Here is a 15402-nt window from a genome sequence, read left to right on the forward strand (position 1 = left end):
CTACACGTCAGTACGTGCAGAAAGCGGTGCCTCAGGTAGCTCGGCAACTGCCGATTCGGAACCCTGCCGCTAACCAACGCTTTCATCGTCATATGGCGAACTACGAACAGTTGCACAGACAATGCCGTACTTTGGAGAGCCTCTTCGATTCCAAGCTCACTTCGTACTCTCAGCTCGTTTCTGCACTTTCAAGGCCTAATGAGGACGTCGAGGCGAACGGCTCATCGGAGCGGTGGAAAGACCTGGAGCTTGAGGTGGACGATCTGCTAGAGAAGGTACGTATTCGTCAGGTTCTACGCAGGCCTTGCCCATTGACAGCATGCTAGCTTGAAGAAACGAATGAGAAACTCGGAGCCCTAGCCAATGAGCCTGATATCGTGTCTCAGTCAATGCTACGTGCGATTCAGAGACATCGGGAATTATTCCAGGACAATGTACGGGAAGTGAAGAGAACGAAAGTGAATATCCACCTTTCTTTCTGCTGTGCATTAACGATTAACGTCCTTAAAAAGGCCAGTGTCAAGCAAGCCATGGAGCAAGCTAACCTACTGAGCGGCGTTCGCAACGATATAGAGTGAGAACTCTCCGCAGCACCTCCAGGAAATATTATTCCTCATTGTTTTACTAGTGCCTACAAGTCATCGGCGGCGGATTCTCTTCTAGCGGAAAGGGGAAGGATTGATGGTTCGCACCGCATGACGGACGATATGATAGAGTTAGTCCCCTCGTGAACTGGAATGCTTGTTGCTCACATATAATTGCAGCCAAGCATACGAGACACGTTCAGAGTTTGCCCGTCAGCGTTCGTCTCTGGCGGGCATCAATACGCGAATGGTTAACGTCATCAGTGAGCTGTTGGAGACTTGTCACACTATTTGTTGCTGACGCGTTCCTCTAGACACGATGCCCGGCATAAACAATATCGTTTCCATGATCAAGTCACGACGAAGACGAGATTCCGTCATATTAGGTGTTATTATCGGTATATGCATTATTCTTATCCTGTCATATCTTTGGTAGTCGCGGGACGTTGCCCATTTTTCTCATGTCATATCTTGGATCCATTTTGCAAGGATGTTTGGATTTCAATATTTCGGTTCTTGCACCAAGGACGTGTTACGTTCCATTCAGAAATCTGTCTCTGAATCGCTTATCCACTCTTCGACTTTCTTTTTCTTTTTCTTCGACGACTCAGGCGCTTGGTGATTGCCTGCGCTAAAGCACCGCCAGTTCTCCTCCAGCCTTCGAACTACACCCCATTTTTCCGGATCTACTTCGTCGACCCAAACTTCTTCCACTGGCCAGCCCTTTGTACGAGCTACGGTTAGAACTATATCCCAAGTCCGTTGGGTGCACATGTCTACATCATGAAAATCAGACTCGACGAGAATTCTATTCGGCGAGCAGGCCTGGATTAAGGAAATGTGATTCGACGAGCGACCGTTAATGACCGTAGACAGAGAGAGGAAAACGTTGTTGTGCTTTTTCTGTGTAGAAAGGTCAGCTTTTCGCACAGTTCAGTCGCAAATTTTAAAACTCGTACCTCTATGTCGCGCCATAGCTGGGGGCTCAACCCACAACTATGCAAATCTATACTAATCTTACTCCAGTTTTCGCTATGTCTTTGCTTCATTTTGTTGAGAAGGTCCATGGTGTTCATTTGTGCTTTGACGCTATGAAGACTGATATTACGCCGTAGTCTAATGGCCAAGTCGACCTGGGCTTCAAGGATGGCAAGTTGATGGTCAATAGGAACCGTAAAAGAGGTCAATTCTCGAGGGAACGCGGCGAAATCATAGGGAATACGGAAAGCTCTGTCAAGTCCGACTTCTCCAAGCATCGCGTTCGGAAAGGCTTCTAGATTGGCCTGCACATCCGCAATGACGTCGGCGAGAGGCACTGGCTCTGGAAGAAGGTCATATATGGCTTGATACTCATCGAGGTTTTTGATGGTGAACAGGTCTCTGTAGTGTTCATCCTTAGACACGCCAGAGTGTAGAGCGATACAGTGAGTAAACCATGGATGATATCCTATAATACAGTGATCGAATCAGAATAACTGTCGAACACATCGTGAGGACCGCTCACCAAAGCAAGGAATAACTTTCTGCGGATACGAAGAGGCCAAATTTTTTACAAGGACTTGGTCTGATGTTCTCGACCCCATTGCACATACAGTAATCTGGAGTTTATCCATGGATTCGGCGGATATTGATGGGGCATCTGTAGGATGGCAGTGCGCATCCACAATATGCTGTAGTACAGATTCATCAGGGAGGGAGGCCTAAAAAGTGGTAAGCAGAATTGGTTTTTTGAATATTAAACTGCTAACCCCAGACATGATATCAAGCGATAAGACTCGAGTTACAGAAGATGACGCACATATTGATGCATATTTGATCTGGAGGGCGTTGGCGGCTCCGGTCCGAATCAATGTCGAAAAAGTTCCTTGATGCTTGCAGCGACGAGCTGTTTCAAGAGAAACTCACTATTCATTCAATTTTCTGTTTTTCGTTCCATGCATTCCATCCCCCCGATTGACACCACACCGCCAAGATACCACGGCTCTCTACATCCACTTGACAAGGATGCATTCCGAAAACGCATTTCAGTTCTTGCCCTTCGTGTACCTCCAAATAAGACGAACAGCATCATAAAATCGACAGCGCTGAGGAGGTACGCTCTTGATCAGTAGACGGAGCGCAGTGCTTACACACACACCATCTAGGTTCCTCGTCGGAGCGCCGAAACTTAGTCCCGTGGTCAAGGACCCATCCAATCCCGACGGTGATCGATTAGTGTTACTCAGAATCACAGAAAAAGGTATAATCTCATCCAGAGCTGCGTATAGTTTGATTCAACAACCACAAGCCAGCTCAGCTTTCCCCTGAGGCACAAGAAATTGTCGACCGTGATTGCATTGGATTTGCCGATTACACGGTGGACCTTGATTACGACTATTGGACCGCAAGTACGTGCCCCGTTTCCTGCTTTGGGCGTACCCCTCTAAACTCTTCAAGGCGAAATTCTTGCCGCGGTCCTCCCCGAGGAGCTAGTAGAAGGGTCACCTGTTGGTTTTGCGGCAACAGGTCATGTCGGTACGCCGTGTTCAATATATTCAGGGGAGATTTCATTTATTCTTTCTCGCAGCGCACTTCAATTTAAATGATGAGTACTTGCCATACAAGTACGCAATTGGTCAAGTGTTCCTTGATGTACGTTGTGTGCCCTTTTTCATTCTTGTTCCCCCTCTAAGCGGATCACACGTAGAAAAACAAGCAAATCGAGACCGTCGTCAATAAGCTTCATGAAATTGACACCCAATTTCGATTCTTTCGGATGGAACTCCTAGCAGGGAAACCCGATTATGTTGTCACACATGTTGGTCCAAATGTTATCACTTCTTGTTCTCAGCTCATTTCGTACCCCAGCACGAGTCGAATTGTCGCTTTACGTTTGATTTCTCTCAAGTATATTGGAATTCCCGATTGCATCCGGAGCACGACCGAATTGTAAAACTGTTGGACCCTTCAGACATATTGGCAGACGTCTTCGCGGGTGTCGGTCCCTTTGCTATACCAGCTGCTAAACTTGGATGTGGTATCTTTGCCAACGATCTCAATCCGAACAGTGCAAAATATTTGACTCAGAACGTCGTTAATAATAACGTGAGCATTGATGCAACCCAAACAAACGATGGCTTATACACGCCATAGGTGGAAGACCTTGTACGAGTGTCCTGCGAGGATGGTCGAACCTTTATTCGAGATGTTTTCATGCGACCCATAGAAAATCCATTTCAGCCGTATACCGGTCCCCGGAAGAGCAAGACACTGGAACGCAAGCTGCAGAAGCAAGCCGCCAAGAACTCGTCGACCCCCCAAAATCAAAGCGATCGTCTTGTGTTGCCACTACGTCGAACAATCACTCATTTGGTGATGAATTTGCCAGATTCAGCCATAAGCTTTTTGGATGCCTTCCGGGGGGTGCTCTCCACGCCAGTCCTTACCGAGCATTACACGAGAATGCCCATGGTGCATTGCCATTGTTTTACTCGGGAGCTCGAGGAAGACAATGCCCGAGTCGACATTCTCAAGGTGGGAATTTCCTTAATACTCGGCCTCCGCGTACCTGACTCTTGCCTACAGCGAGTTGAGCAGGTCCTTGGCCATTCTGTATCAGAAGATGTTTGCATCGTGCACATACGATCCGTAGCACCAGGTAAGGAGATGTACTGCATCAGCTTCAGGCTGCCTCGGGAAGTGGCCCTGGGCGAGGTAGCGGAGTCCTAAGAAGCGTGTCGCTACTCGTGTAGATAAGAATTTCGAATACGTTGAATGCTTTGGATAACGGGAGATGGACGGAGGTATCCGGAAGATACCGGTATGCTTTCGCTGATTCACGGAGAGGTTTTCTGAACTCTGGCCATGGTGAAAAGGTCCAAAATTGAGCGGAAATACAAGAAAAGGGTCTCATATTTTGTTGTATGCAAAAAAATACCGACGAAAGGGAATTGCTCTGAAAATATTTGGAGGAAGAGGCAGCCGCTTTGTTCCGTCCATTGTTCCGTTCGCATTTTGACACAAGTCACATGGCTTGAGTTAGGAGTTAACCCCGCATCTCTATTTTCGGTCCGACTCTGGAGCCCACAGAAAACACGATCACAGCGTAAATTTCTCTCCTCTCTACCTCCACCGTCGTTCCCTTCCACGATACCCTCTCCTTCCCTACCTTAGACAACGGCCAGCATGGTGTTCCCTTCAATTTTTCCAATTGCTCACTGCGACAATGCCCACCCGTCTTCGCTTGCTGCTAGCGCTCTCAACTCTGTTCGAACCGCGGTAGCCGTGCCAGAGTCCGAGCTTAGACGATGGCGGCGAACATTCGATGTCAACTCGAAGGAGGTCGGCGGTGACAAGTAAGTTCTTCGTCTCGCCAGAGACATGCCTTGTGTGACGTTGCACCCGTCAGGTACTTGGATCCCGAAAGCTTCGTCAACGCTATTGCGCCAAGAGATGACTCGTCAAAAATTGGTCGAGCCCAGTTTTCTATTCTTTTTCCGTGTGGCGGACACTGCAAAACGGGGATTGGTTTCTTGGGAGGACTTTGTGGTCTTCCAAACCGGTTTGAAGCGCCCGGACGCTGACTACTGGATGGCATTCCAGTACTTTGACGTGTCAGTATTCTGGTAGTCCGTATCCGAACTACTGCTCATATGTTCGTAGCGACGGCTCCGGTTTCATCGACTTTGACGAATTCAAGACCGTCTACAGTGCCAATATCCCCCCAGGCTCGATTCCATTCGACTTCAATTGGTGCGATATTTTCTATGTCCACCATGTCAAATTTATTTACTCATAACCAGTGACTGGGTTAAACTCTATCTCGGGAAAAAGAACGGGACACGTGTATTGGGATGTAAGCACCCAGGACCTCCTCGAATTCCACCATCATTAATGTCACGTTTCGTACAGATAACGAGTTTACACAACTTATGAAGGGTTTGCAAGGCGAACGTCTTCGACAAGCCTTTAGATTTTTAGACACCGACCAGGACGGATTTATTCGGCCCGAACAGTTTAAGCAGATCATTCTAGTACGTTTTATGGTTCGTGTTCGTATAATGGGACTTCTGAACAACTCTATTGCAGGAAATTGCTGGACATAAATTGTCGGATGCAGTTATAGACAGGCTCCCGACCCTTTGCACACTTACTCCAGGACAACGTATATCTTATTCGGAAGTAATCGCCTTCCATAATGTTATTAGAGGTTTGTCATTCCATACTGCCTCAAAGCATGTACTAAGACCGTGTCACTAGAAATGGATATGGTGGAACGGTATGATGTGTCTTCACTAGTGTCAATCGTATTTATTCTCACGCTGTATACAGCATTATTCGTGAGGCTACTGCGAAGAGCAAAGATGGGAGGATCGACCAATCAGATTTCCTCAACTATTCCGCGTCAAGTTCTCGTTACTCTCTGTTTACTCCAATGGAGGCCTCCATCATCTTCCACTTCGCAGGTCGTGGAAGTAGTACTCAACGTCTGGCATTGATTGATTTCGCTCAATTACTTGACCCAAGGTGGAAGGCCCCTCGCGAAGAAGTGGAAGCTAAAGCTCCTCATACCGAATCTTTCCTCAATTCAGTGCTCCATTCCTCGTACAATTTTGTATTGGGCGGTCTGTGAAATGGTCCTTCTACGGTAGTTCATTCACTCATACTGCATAGGCGTGGCTGGTGCATTTGGTGCAACGATTGTATACCCTATCGATATGGGTAAGTCCCTTAACTTTTTGAGTCCTTCACACCACTCACGCTTTGTTTAGTTAAGGTACACGTACTCCAGTTTTGCTCCAGTTAACTTTATTGATCTTTTCTTTAGACGCGGTAAGCAAAATATGGGTTTCATACAATGATGGCAGGATTTAAATGACATCATCAGCATGCAAAATCAACGAAGCACTGTTGTCGGACAACTTCTTTATAAAAACAGCATTGATTGTGCGCAAAAGATATTCCGTAACGAAGGGTTCCTCGGATTTTACCGTGGTCTTGGACCTCAACTTATCGTATGTAGCGTGGTATTTCTATTTGCATGGAATGCGATTTTAATTTTTGTTATAGGGTGTAGCACCAGAGAAGGCCATCAAGTTAACTGTCAATGACCTTGTCCGTTCCAAGACTATGGATCCCGAGACGGGACGTATCAAGTTAATTTGGGAGCTAGTGGCTGGTGGTACTGCCGGAGGATGCCAAGTGGTACGTGCAATGTCTTGATTCAATGGATGGAATGATTGATTTCGGCCATCAATCAGGTTTTCACCAACCCTTTGGAGATTGTGTTCGTACAAATAAGCCCTTTTAGGAGTGTTCAATCCAACTGAGATGACGTGCACACAGAAAGATCCGACTCCAAGTTCAAGGTGAGACTGCTAAGCTTGAAGGAGCAGTCCCGAAGGGTGCGGTTCACATCATTCGGCAACTTGGTGTCCTCGGTTTATACAAGGGAGCCAGCGCATGCTTAATGCGCGACATTCCTTTTTCCGCGATTTACTTTCCTGCGTATGGTCACTTGAAGTCGGACGTGTTCAATGAAGGATATAATGGCAAACAGCTGTCGTTTTTGGAGACATTAAGTGCTGCTGGGATTGCGTGAGCATCTTCATTGCCACTGATTGACACTTCATTGATCGATGCATATGCGGATGAAACAGCGGTATGCCAGCGGCGTATTTCACGACACCTGCAGGTATAGAACTTCTATGAAGCTATGCACCTTCGCGTCTGATCTAAATTTAGACGTCGTAAAGACTCGTCTTCAAGTTGAGGCCAGAAAAGGACAAACACACTACAAGGGGCTTCAAGATGCGTTTGTAAAGATCTGTGTGTCATTTTCTTCTCATGCACGTGGCTGATCGTTAACTTTCGTATCCAAGATCGAGAGGAAGGCTTTAAAGCCTTGTTCAAAGGAGGTCCAGCTCGTATTCTTCGGAGTAGTCCTCAGTTTGGGTTCACGCTATTGGCTTACGAGGAACTCAAGAAATCGGTGAGTGAATCCACGGTACACATCTAACCGGGTATTCTGACGTGATGGACCTATTTACTCTAGTTGCCCGTGAGTAATTCCTTGGCGTGCGCTAAACTTGATTGGCTAACAACGACCCCTTTGCAGTATCCATGGGCGGAAGCACCCCCGAAGGTTGAGACCGTCCTGACGTCCCGTCGCGACGAACTGTCTAGGATACGGGCGCGTAATGCCCTGAAAATTCTCTTGGATGTAAATGGAGACTTTGGTAGACGTGCATCAGCACTCAAGGTAGAAGGTAGATAGACCCGCCAATATATTGATTATGACTGGCTACCGCGGTTGACCAATAGTGAAGCGAGACCCGAGGGAAGGGAATGATGTTGAACATGTTGGGGCCCTGGAGACACCGAGATGGCCAGCATGATGGGCAGTGCCGAATCCGATCCATCAGATAGATCGTGTGGGACTCCTGCCCGGGAGCGCCTCAAATACCGCCGTCCACGATACCCTATTCTCTCACCCTTTTTCTCACCTTTCGTTCTTTTTGGTTTCGTTTTCGTTTTCTCTCCCCCCTTCTTTCGTTTTTTAGTGGTAGGTCGTCGCATCTATTGCGGTATCCGTGCACCATGATCTGACGCGCTGATCCACAGAGCGCTTGGTCTCAAGCTTTCCGCACATTTTCCCATTTTCACTGCAAGACAGTTGACAGCGCGTAGACCGCTTTTTCGTTCTCCAAATTCGCATTTCGTTTGAATACCACACCGGCCCCTTCGCAGTTCACTCTTTTCATCATGAAGTCAATTATCTTTGGTCTAGCTCTGGCAAGCACTGCCGTCGCTCAGGTGGTGAATGGTGGAGTGTCCATGGTTCCTGCAACCCCAACTCCGGTCGATAATGGTGCTGCCGCGTACTCTGCTCCTACTGCAGCTCCTTCCTCTTCCGGCTTTTATGATGTGATGCCCTATGATTCGTACACGAGCGGGGGCTACAAATCACTGCAGTGTGGATATGGTTATTACAAAGGTGGCGATGGTTCCTGTCAGACTGAATCGTGGGTTCGTATTTTTTTTTCTTTGATGCTCCAAGGTCAAAAGTCTAAAATTCATTATCAATTTAAGTATGATAGCACTGCGGTGCAGGGATGTTACGCCACCACTATCATCATTAAGTACGTCAGCTAAACCTTTCACTTCTTGTGCTTCTCTTATATTGATTTTAGCAACGGTGGAGGAGGATATGGCTACCAATCGGATTGCAATCAATATGCCTCAACAGTTACTCAGACTGTGACTGAGACAGCGTATAACACTGTGACTTATACGGCAGTATGTATTCATTATCCTTTCTGGTGGCCTATCGTCTCATACTGAGCAGACCGAGACACAAGTCGTCCCAACTACGGTCGTTCAATATGTTACACAAACGCAGACCGACGTCCAAATGGTGACGCAGACTGCCGTCGTTACCTCAGTTGAGATGGTCCCGACTACGCGCGTCTGGGTGTCGACAGAAACCATCGACAAAACCTCAGTGGAAGAGCACACTCTTACGGCTACAGAGACTCAGACTCAGACCAACGTCTACACCCAGACTGAAGTCCAGACTGCTACTGCGACTGAAACTCAAAAGGAGACTGAAACAGACTTTGTCACCAAGACTGAAGTGTCGACTGTTGTGTACCCCACCACGTACACCAGTGTTTGGGTTAGCACTCAAGTCATTGACAATGTGAGTATAGGTGACTACCATCCTAATAGTAGACTGATTTCCCCGTGCAGACCCAGACCGTACTACAGACCCAAACTGCCACCGTCACTGATCAGATGACTGTTGTTCAAACCTGCAACCGCTACGCTGAAGCAGACAGAAACAGCTGTTGTCACTCAAACTGAAGTGTCGACTGTCGTATATCCCACCACGTACACTAGTGTGTGGGTCAGTACCCAGGTCATTGACAACGTATGTCTATTATCGCTTCCTTGAAGACAAGACACTGATTCTTCGTAGACTAAAACTGTTCTGCAAACCCAAACCGCGACTGTTACAGACCAGATGACAGTTCTCCAAACCTCCACGGCAACTGCGACTGCGACTGCGACTCAGACAGAGACTGCCACAGCTACTACGACACAGCAAGTTTACAATACCGGTCTCGCTGATTGTTTGGGCAAGTGCAAGTCGTCTTGGTCACTCACCACAGGCAACAGTAATCCATACAACACGTATGGTTCTGCTGCTACGTCGTCGGTGTCCTGGGATAAGTCAAGTTCAAGTGCGGCTGCTGCACAAGCCACGTATGGTTCATCCGGTAATTCATACGGCGGCTCGTATGGCGGATACTAAGCCATTTCCCATCCAATTGCATTTGCATTGCTATCACGTCTCCAATTCACGTCTGTAGAGAATTTTGATTCGCTTTGGCTTACACAACCAACCTTTATACACCATGGACTCTATCTATACCATCGATTTCTGATTTTTTGACTGCTTTTAACAGTATTACGACGCTTAATTCGTATTCTGTCGTTTCGCAAAGGGTTTCATAGGGTCGATTCCTCGTTTGCTTCGATTACTTAGCTTGCACTGTATTTACTTTCGTTATACTGATGGGAAAATGGAATGCTTTGAGAAGCGCGTTGCATTCATATCTCTTCTTCCTCTTCTTAATAGCATATGGTCTTGGTCACAAAGGCTAGGTCACGACATGTCGTGCCTTGCTTGCGACACCTGTCGACATTTGCCTACACTTATTTAGACTGAAGTACTTACTGTGTAACGGTCCGTGCACAGCACTTATCTTCCCGTCAAGTCGATCGCAAAAATGCCTCTTCATATTGCCGACGATACCTTCACAGGATCCACACCAAAGCCAGAAGAGATCAAGCACGATTACTTGATCTTCTACTCCTCCATCAGTTGATGGTCAGCTCTGGTGCCCGGTAAAGATGTCTTGGCACGTTTGAGATTGAGCGCTAACACCCTGACTACAGGACTGTCGAGTCGTCGATGGGCTCATTAAAGATACCTTTGGATCAGATCAGTCTCCGAGCGCATTGATCATCTATGTTGGAGACAGACCAACGTTTGTCTTGTTTTCCAGAGCAATGGGAATACATCCGTGCTCATAGCCATTGGTCGCTAGGTGGAAAACTCCAGCCAACGAGTTTCGTGGAGATCCTTGGAAAATAGAGTCCATCCCTACGATCGTTAAATTGAAAGATGTATGTTGTTCCAGTCCTCTTTTCTTTGTGTTGTACGTTGAGTCAATATCTATATCTTTGCAGGGCATCGAGGCGTCGCGCCTCGTGGATAGTGAAATTTCGGCGGGTCTCCAAGAATTTATTCAGTCCGCCTGAGCCAAGTACCACGATGAAAAGTCGTATTTTGACTATTAGCGTCATGTCCATCATCCCTTAGTCACAGGAGAATATTATATATGACAGAGCTGTCTATATTTTACTGGTTAATCCTGACGATCTTAGCACAATCTCTAGGACCTGTAGGGAATACCATATGTTTATGACGATCAGTCTGATTCTACATACATATGTAACTGAAGACTAAAGGGTCATTTAGACAGTGCATGATGAGTATCTACATTTCGAACGAAATCCCCGCTCTTTCCACCTGACTTCTCCATAACAACGATTTCTCCGATCTCCATCTCCTTCCCGGCCACAGCCTTCAGCATGTCCCATACAGTCAGCAATCCAACTGACACAGCAGTTAGAGCTTCCATTTCTACGCCAGTTTTGCCATCACAACATACCGTCGCACGACACAAAACACTATGACGTTGGATGTCGTGCGATGGTGACTCGGGTGTCAGCGATACGGAAACGTTGGACAATTGAAGGGGATGACAAAGCGGGATGAGGTCTGATGTTTTCTTGGACCCCATTATAGCTGCAAGCTGTGCGACAGTAAGCGTGTCGCCTTTCCGGCGAACTTTCTGTTTTGCCTTCTCCAAGACCGCCGAAGGTTCTTCGCCGCCCGGGTACGTCGAAGTTAGGAGTTCGTAAGCAACGAGAGGGATGAAAATACGCCCGGTTGCTGTGGCAGTACGCTGTGTAACTTCCTTCGAGGACACATCGACCATGCTGGTACGTCCCTGGTCATTGATGTGAGTGAGACGAGGTAGTGATGGAGGGACCGGGGAACTGTAGTGCCGACATCGAAGACCATGCAGTTTAAGGTTGACCTTCCGACTTGACAGACGGGGAAAGGAAAAGGCAGACGGACCTGACAGTGGGTATAAAATCAGAAACATGGCCAAATCCATCAAAGACTTGTCTACTGAACAATGAATGGGCACTCAACCACCTATCAGAATCATCGGGCGATTCGTAATTACATCAATATCTTCCATATTTGCATGTTTTTCCTGTTTGCCAGATACTGCTTTGCCGATCACCTGAAGGAGTTCGTTGTCGGTGGCGCCGTCTCGCATCGCATCTCTAAGAGATATTTCCTTCGCATCAAAGAGGCAAACCTACAAAGAAGGTCAAAATTACACTGGTAATAACAAAGATCCACTCATTGACCTTGATCTGACCGTCTGCAGTTATCCTCAGGCGATTACAGGAGGAACAAAAGTGGTCTGACATGCTACTGATGAAGCCAAAGGTTCCCTTGTAACCAGGTACTCGCCATGAACGTGCAGTGTCGTTCGCATCGTCGGAAACTCTCTCGATATCGGGATGACGCAAGATGATTTTATCGAGAAGTACATTTGACGGAACCATCTTGTGTTTATCCCAAGCATTGCCTATGCACCGATATCAAATATGCCTCAGGTCATATGCAGAGTTACACGGACCTGTGAATGGCATAAATTCAATAAATCGGACAGACAGCAATCGCTCTTTTGTCATTTCAATGAAGTCGAGTACCTCCGAATCATTGAGGCCCTTGATGACAACAACGTTCAGCTTTACAGAAACAAGTACCCGTGAGGCGAGGGCAACATCCAAAGCTTTCAGAACGGCCTCGTGGCCTCTTCGGCGAGTCATGAACTCAAACTTATACGGGTCCAAAGTATCCAGGCTTGGAACACTCAGATTCCATACGCATAACTTAACAACGCAGGACGTCTCTTACCTTAAATTAAGATGGGTTAAACCCTGGTCAATCAAGGCCGGAAGTCTTCTTGGAAGAGCGAGTCCATTTGTAGTCATAGCTATGGATCGTAAACCATATGGGCGCAGTTCATTCAGACCACCTAGCCCAGATTAATGAAGGAGCTATAGTGATGAGAACTTAGAACACACCAATGATCTCATTCAAACCTTTTCGGACTGTTGGTTCTCCGCCGGTCAATCGTATCTTTGTAACACCACTTTTAACAAATAACGCCGCAAGACGAAGAACTTCTTCGTTTGTGAGAAGATGACTTTCAGGGGACAATTCGATTCCTTCCTCAGGCATGCAGTAAAAACCTGAGTCCGTTGAGACACGATTCCATATATGAGGCCGAATATAACGTACATCGCAAATTGCACCTCTCCGTCAGAGAGATACGTAGATAGTCGTGTCGTCGGCGGAAAGTGTCAATTAATGCGGGCGAAAAGGGAGAGACGGCGTCGACGTGGGATATTCTGGCCTATACAATTGTCAGTAAAGACAGCGATCATCCAGGTCCTAATATTACCTGTGCTTGAGCCTTGAGATCCGATTGCAAACACAACGAGGTCATAAGGGTGCGCCGATGAGCGGTCCAAAGGGACACCGAACGGATTCTGCTCCATTGCATCGTCGCGATAAGTGAGCACGCTATTCCTGATGTCCAGAGATTATGGAGACGGCATTGATAGCTAGCACGGGCAGCCTCGCTGGTCGTGGCAGTAAGAAGCTATCAAGGTCCACGCGAACGTAAGCAGCCACAAAGCTTCCATAGGGGCGTGTCCTGTACCATCATCATGTCGGGATTTTTTTTCTGGCCACTGGTCTTTCTTCTGCTATCGCTTCTGCTGGGTTCTTTTCGGTTAGACGTCGCACCGTCATTTCCTGCGACATACGTCGAGAGCGGAGTGAACGGTTCTTTTGAACGGGTTGGATTTCCTGATCCTGATCCAAACGGACACCCTGATACCACCGCGGTGATTCTGAACTGGTCTCGGTTTACCAACGTCGTCAAAATAGTTTCTCTGCTTTGTGGTCCTTCTCTTGAAAATACAATCCATACCGTATTTGTGTGGAACAACAGTCCGAATCAAATCTTCGAATTTGTTTGCCTTTTTTGTGTTTGTTCTTACATTCTCTCAAAAGTCACGTCTTCGTAATAGGACTTCGCTCCATGTACAGGGAGTAGGCTAAGGGTGTACAATGCACCTGATAATCTGTATTTCCAAGCCAGATTTATGGCATGTGCTCAAGTCTCGACACCTTTTTGTTTTGTTCAGGTGCGTGGGATTCGTACCGTCCGGTGGGGTCGGTCACCCAAGCCAAATTTCTAGGATGATGACTACATAGTATTACCGGAAGTCATCCTTGCGATGCGCGCACGTATGTCTTCGTCATCGAAGACAGGTATACATTTGCTGCCTGCACACGAATTACTATCAAGTCAACTGCGAAGACTTGACGTCGGATCAAGCATCCACACATCCTTCGCTTGGCTCGGCCATGGAGCAATATTTCCTCGATCCCTTGCTGTGGATTTCTTATCTCTTTTGAGGCTTCTTCATCTCACAGAAGATGAAATGAAGATGGTGGACAATTACTTTACAATCTTACGCAATGAGTATCCAGAAGTCTGGTTTGATCAGGGTATTGAACTCCAGGGCGGCAAGCCATTTACTGTAGGCACCGAAGGGAACGAACGTAATCGAAAACATATCGTAAGTTACCGTCGTTGTACCTAATATCAGCTGTTCAGCTGATTTTTTGACTCTCAGAACAGGGCTACGGAGTTGCTTTCCTCGATTATTGCCTGCGAGAGGACTCCCTGTCTACCCGGTGTTGGAGATATTCCGTATATTCAGTACAGTTTACCGTCTTTGCCAAGGACATCTGTCTCTCGCACGTCTTGCAGGGGACTGCCTTGTGTTCTAGAAACCTCAATCAGACTTCTTCCTGAGATAGTCGATGTATCTTCTGCGGACGTCTTCACTCGAGAAGACAGCAGTCTCTTGTTGGAAGAAGATACAAAGCACTATCTGCTCTACCCTCTGTCTCATGCAGTTGATACTCGAGCGGATACCGCTTTCCGCAGCTTAACAGGTGAAGTACCGTCCCGGACATTAAAATTCAATGAATTGAGCTAGTCCTTAGGTGGAAAAAAAGGGGATGCAATATCTCTAGATATGCTACGAGACCTGGATAGTGCCTGGACAGAAATTCACATGGTGATTTTGACGGATAATGCTACGGTGGCGATTCTTCATAAGTCGCATTTTGAAATGTACTCCCCTTTCACCAAGTCATGGGTACTGCATTTTCATCATTGTACTAGCCGGTGTCATTAATTGCGAAAGGTCAGGTGTCTACAATCCATAATATGTCCTGCGTCGACATAGCAGGCAGAACATACGCCCCAGCGGCTATGAGAGAGTGTAGTATCCGTATGTCGTCACCAGAATTCAGCGACAAGAGGCATTTATACGAGGTCAATGGGCATTCTTTCAGAGTTATGCTTTCAGATGACATGGATGATTCAGAAAAGTGGTGTATCTACGAGATATGGATGCGTGGTATTGCCAAGCAGTAGTAGAACATGCTAAATACTTGCTTCGAGAACGTGGAAAGTACCAAGAAAGTACTATGGATAATAGATCGCGCGTAACCCTAACCTTACTCTTGCGGAAATACGTCACGAACTGATTGGAGTTATAGCGGGGTTTCACTCATACGTCTCTTGACTTCTAC

The 15402-nt window shown here is 46.9% G+C and overlaps 8 protein-coding genes across 8 annotated transcripts; 6 read left to right on the top strand and 2 right to left on the bottom strand.

Moving 5' to 3' along the window:
- The first annotated feature begins 6 nt into the window (after positions 1–6).
- EV420DRAFT_824274 (uncharacterized protein) lies at positions 7–1074 on the top strand. The gene is made up of 6 exons (XM_060483612.1): positions 7–275; positions 327–458; positions 513–574; positions 629–715; positions 765–847; positions 899–1074. Exons 1-6 carry the CDS (start codon positions 93–95, stop codon positions 1018–1020), a joined length of 669 nt encoding a protein of 222 aa, XP_060337176.1. The 5' UTR covers positions 7–92; the 3' UTR covers positions 1021–1074.
- On the bottom strand, positions 693–2438 carry EV420DRAFT_1511196 (TatD DNase family Scn1). Its single transcript, XM_060471562.1, has 5 exons — positions 2333–2438; positions 2089–2284; positions 1544–2031; positions 899–1487; positions 693–847 (listed from the first exon to the last, which is right to left on the bottom strand). Exons 1-4 carry the CDS (start codon positions 2339–2341, stop codon positions 1128–1130), a joined length of 1053 nt encoding a protein of 350 aa, XP_060337177.1. The 5' UTR covers positions 2342–2438; the 3' UTR covers positions 693–847; positions 899–1127.
- On the top strand, positions 2088–4518 carry EV420DRAFT_824299 (Met-10+ like-protein-domain-containing protein). The gene is made up of 9 exons (XM_060483613.1): positions 2088–2676; positions 2729–2823; positions 2876–2971; positions 3021–3098; positions 3151–3215; positions 3271–3381; positions 3432–3668; positions 3717–4097; positions 4149–4518. Exons 1-9 carry the CDS (start codon positions 2453–2455, stop codon positions 4290–4292), a joined length of 1431 nt encoding a protein of 476 aa, XP_060337178.1. The 5' UTR covers positions 2088–2452; the 3' UTR covers positions 4293–4518.
- A 230-nt stretch (positions 4519–4748) lies between these two features.
- EV420DRAFT_1617617 (mitochondrial carrier domain-containing protein) lies at positions 4749–7839 on the top strand (the record flags this gene model as incomplete). Its single annotated transcript, XM_060475262.1, has 17 exons — positions 4749–4918; positions 4972–4993; positions 5040–5176; positions 5226–5315; positions 5366–5418; positions 5475–5596; positions 5652–5776; positions 5895–6187; positions 6237–6288; positions 6451–6581; positions 6640–6767; positions 6824–6849; positions 6909–7160; positions 7223–7257; positions 7308–7391; positions 7445–7554; positions 7681–7839. 17 exons carry the CDS (start codon positions 4749–4751, stop codon positions 7837–7839), a joined length of 1989 nt encoding a protein of 662 aa, XP_060337179.1.
- A 488-nt stretch (positions 7840–8327) lies between these two features.
- Positions 8328–10230, top strand: EV420DRAFT_1710665 (uncharacterized protein; the record flags this gene model as incomplete). The annotated part of the gene is made up of 7 exons (XM_060479613.1): positions 8328–8591; positions 8676–8704; positions 8756–8861; positions 8911–9264; positions 9315–9368; positions 9397–9495; positions 9544–10230. The coding sequence occupies 7 exons, from the start codon at positions 8328–8330 to the stop codon at positions 9877–9879; spliced, it is 1242 nt and encodes a 413-aa protein (XP_060337180.1). The 3' UTR covers positions 9880–10230.
- On the top strand, positions 10209–11077 carry EV420DRAFT_1511202 (uncharacterized protein). Its single transcript, XM_060471563.1, has 4 exons — positions 10209–10451; positions 10537–10618; positions 10679–10757; positions 10821–11077. Exons 1-4 carry the CDS (start codon positions 10358–10360, stop codon positions 10890–10892), a joined length of 327 nt encoding a protein of 108 aa, XP_060337181.1. The 5' UTR covers positions 10209–10357; the 3' UTR covers positions 10893–11077.
- A 27-nt stretch (positions 11078–11104) lies between these two features.
- Positions 11105–13394, bottom strand: EV420DRAFT_1301213 (molybdenum cofactor biosynthesis prote; the record flags this gene model as incomplete). The annotated part of the gene is made up of 8 exons (XM_060468397.1): positions 13187–13394; positions 13024–13138; positions 12807–12974; positions 12637–12757; positions 12356–12582; positions 12081–12304; positions 11857–12028; positions 11105–11829 (listed from the first exon to the last, which is right to left on the bottom strand). The coding sequence occupies exons 1-8, from the start codon at positions 13286–13288 to the stop codon at positions 11105–11107; spliced, it is 1854 nt and encodes a 617-aa protein (XP_060337182.1). The 5' UTR covers positions 13289–13394.
- A 60-nt stretch (positions 13395–13454) lies between these two features.
- On the top strand, positions 13455–15244 carry EV420DRAFT_1261735 (uncharacterized protein; the record flags this gene model as incomplete). Its single annotated transcript, XM_060467091.1, has 6 exons — positions 13455–13763; positions 13821–13937; positions 13992–14375; positions 14433–14757; positions 14809–14963; positions 15017–15244. The coding sequence occupies 6 exons, from the start codon at positions 13455–13457 to the stop codon at positions 15242–15244; spliced, it is 1518 nt and encodes a 505-aa protein (XP_060337183.1).
- Between the last annotated feature and the right edge of the window lie 158 nt (positions 15245–15402).

Source organism: Desarmillaria tabescens, assembly GCF_030435595.1.
Source record: "Desarmillaria tabescens strain CCBAS 213 chromosome Unknown EV420scaffold_4, whole genome shotgun sequence".
Taxonomy (NCBI): Eukaryota; Fungi; Basidiomycota; class Agaricomycetes; order Agaricales; family Physalacriaceae; genus Desarmillaria; species Desarmillaria tabescens.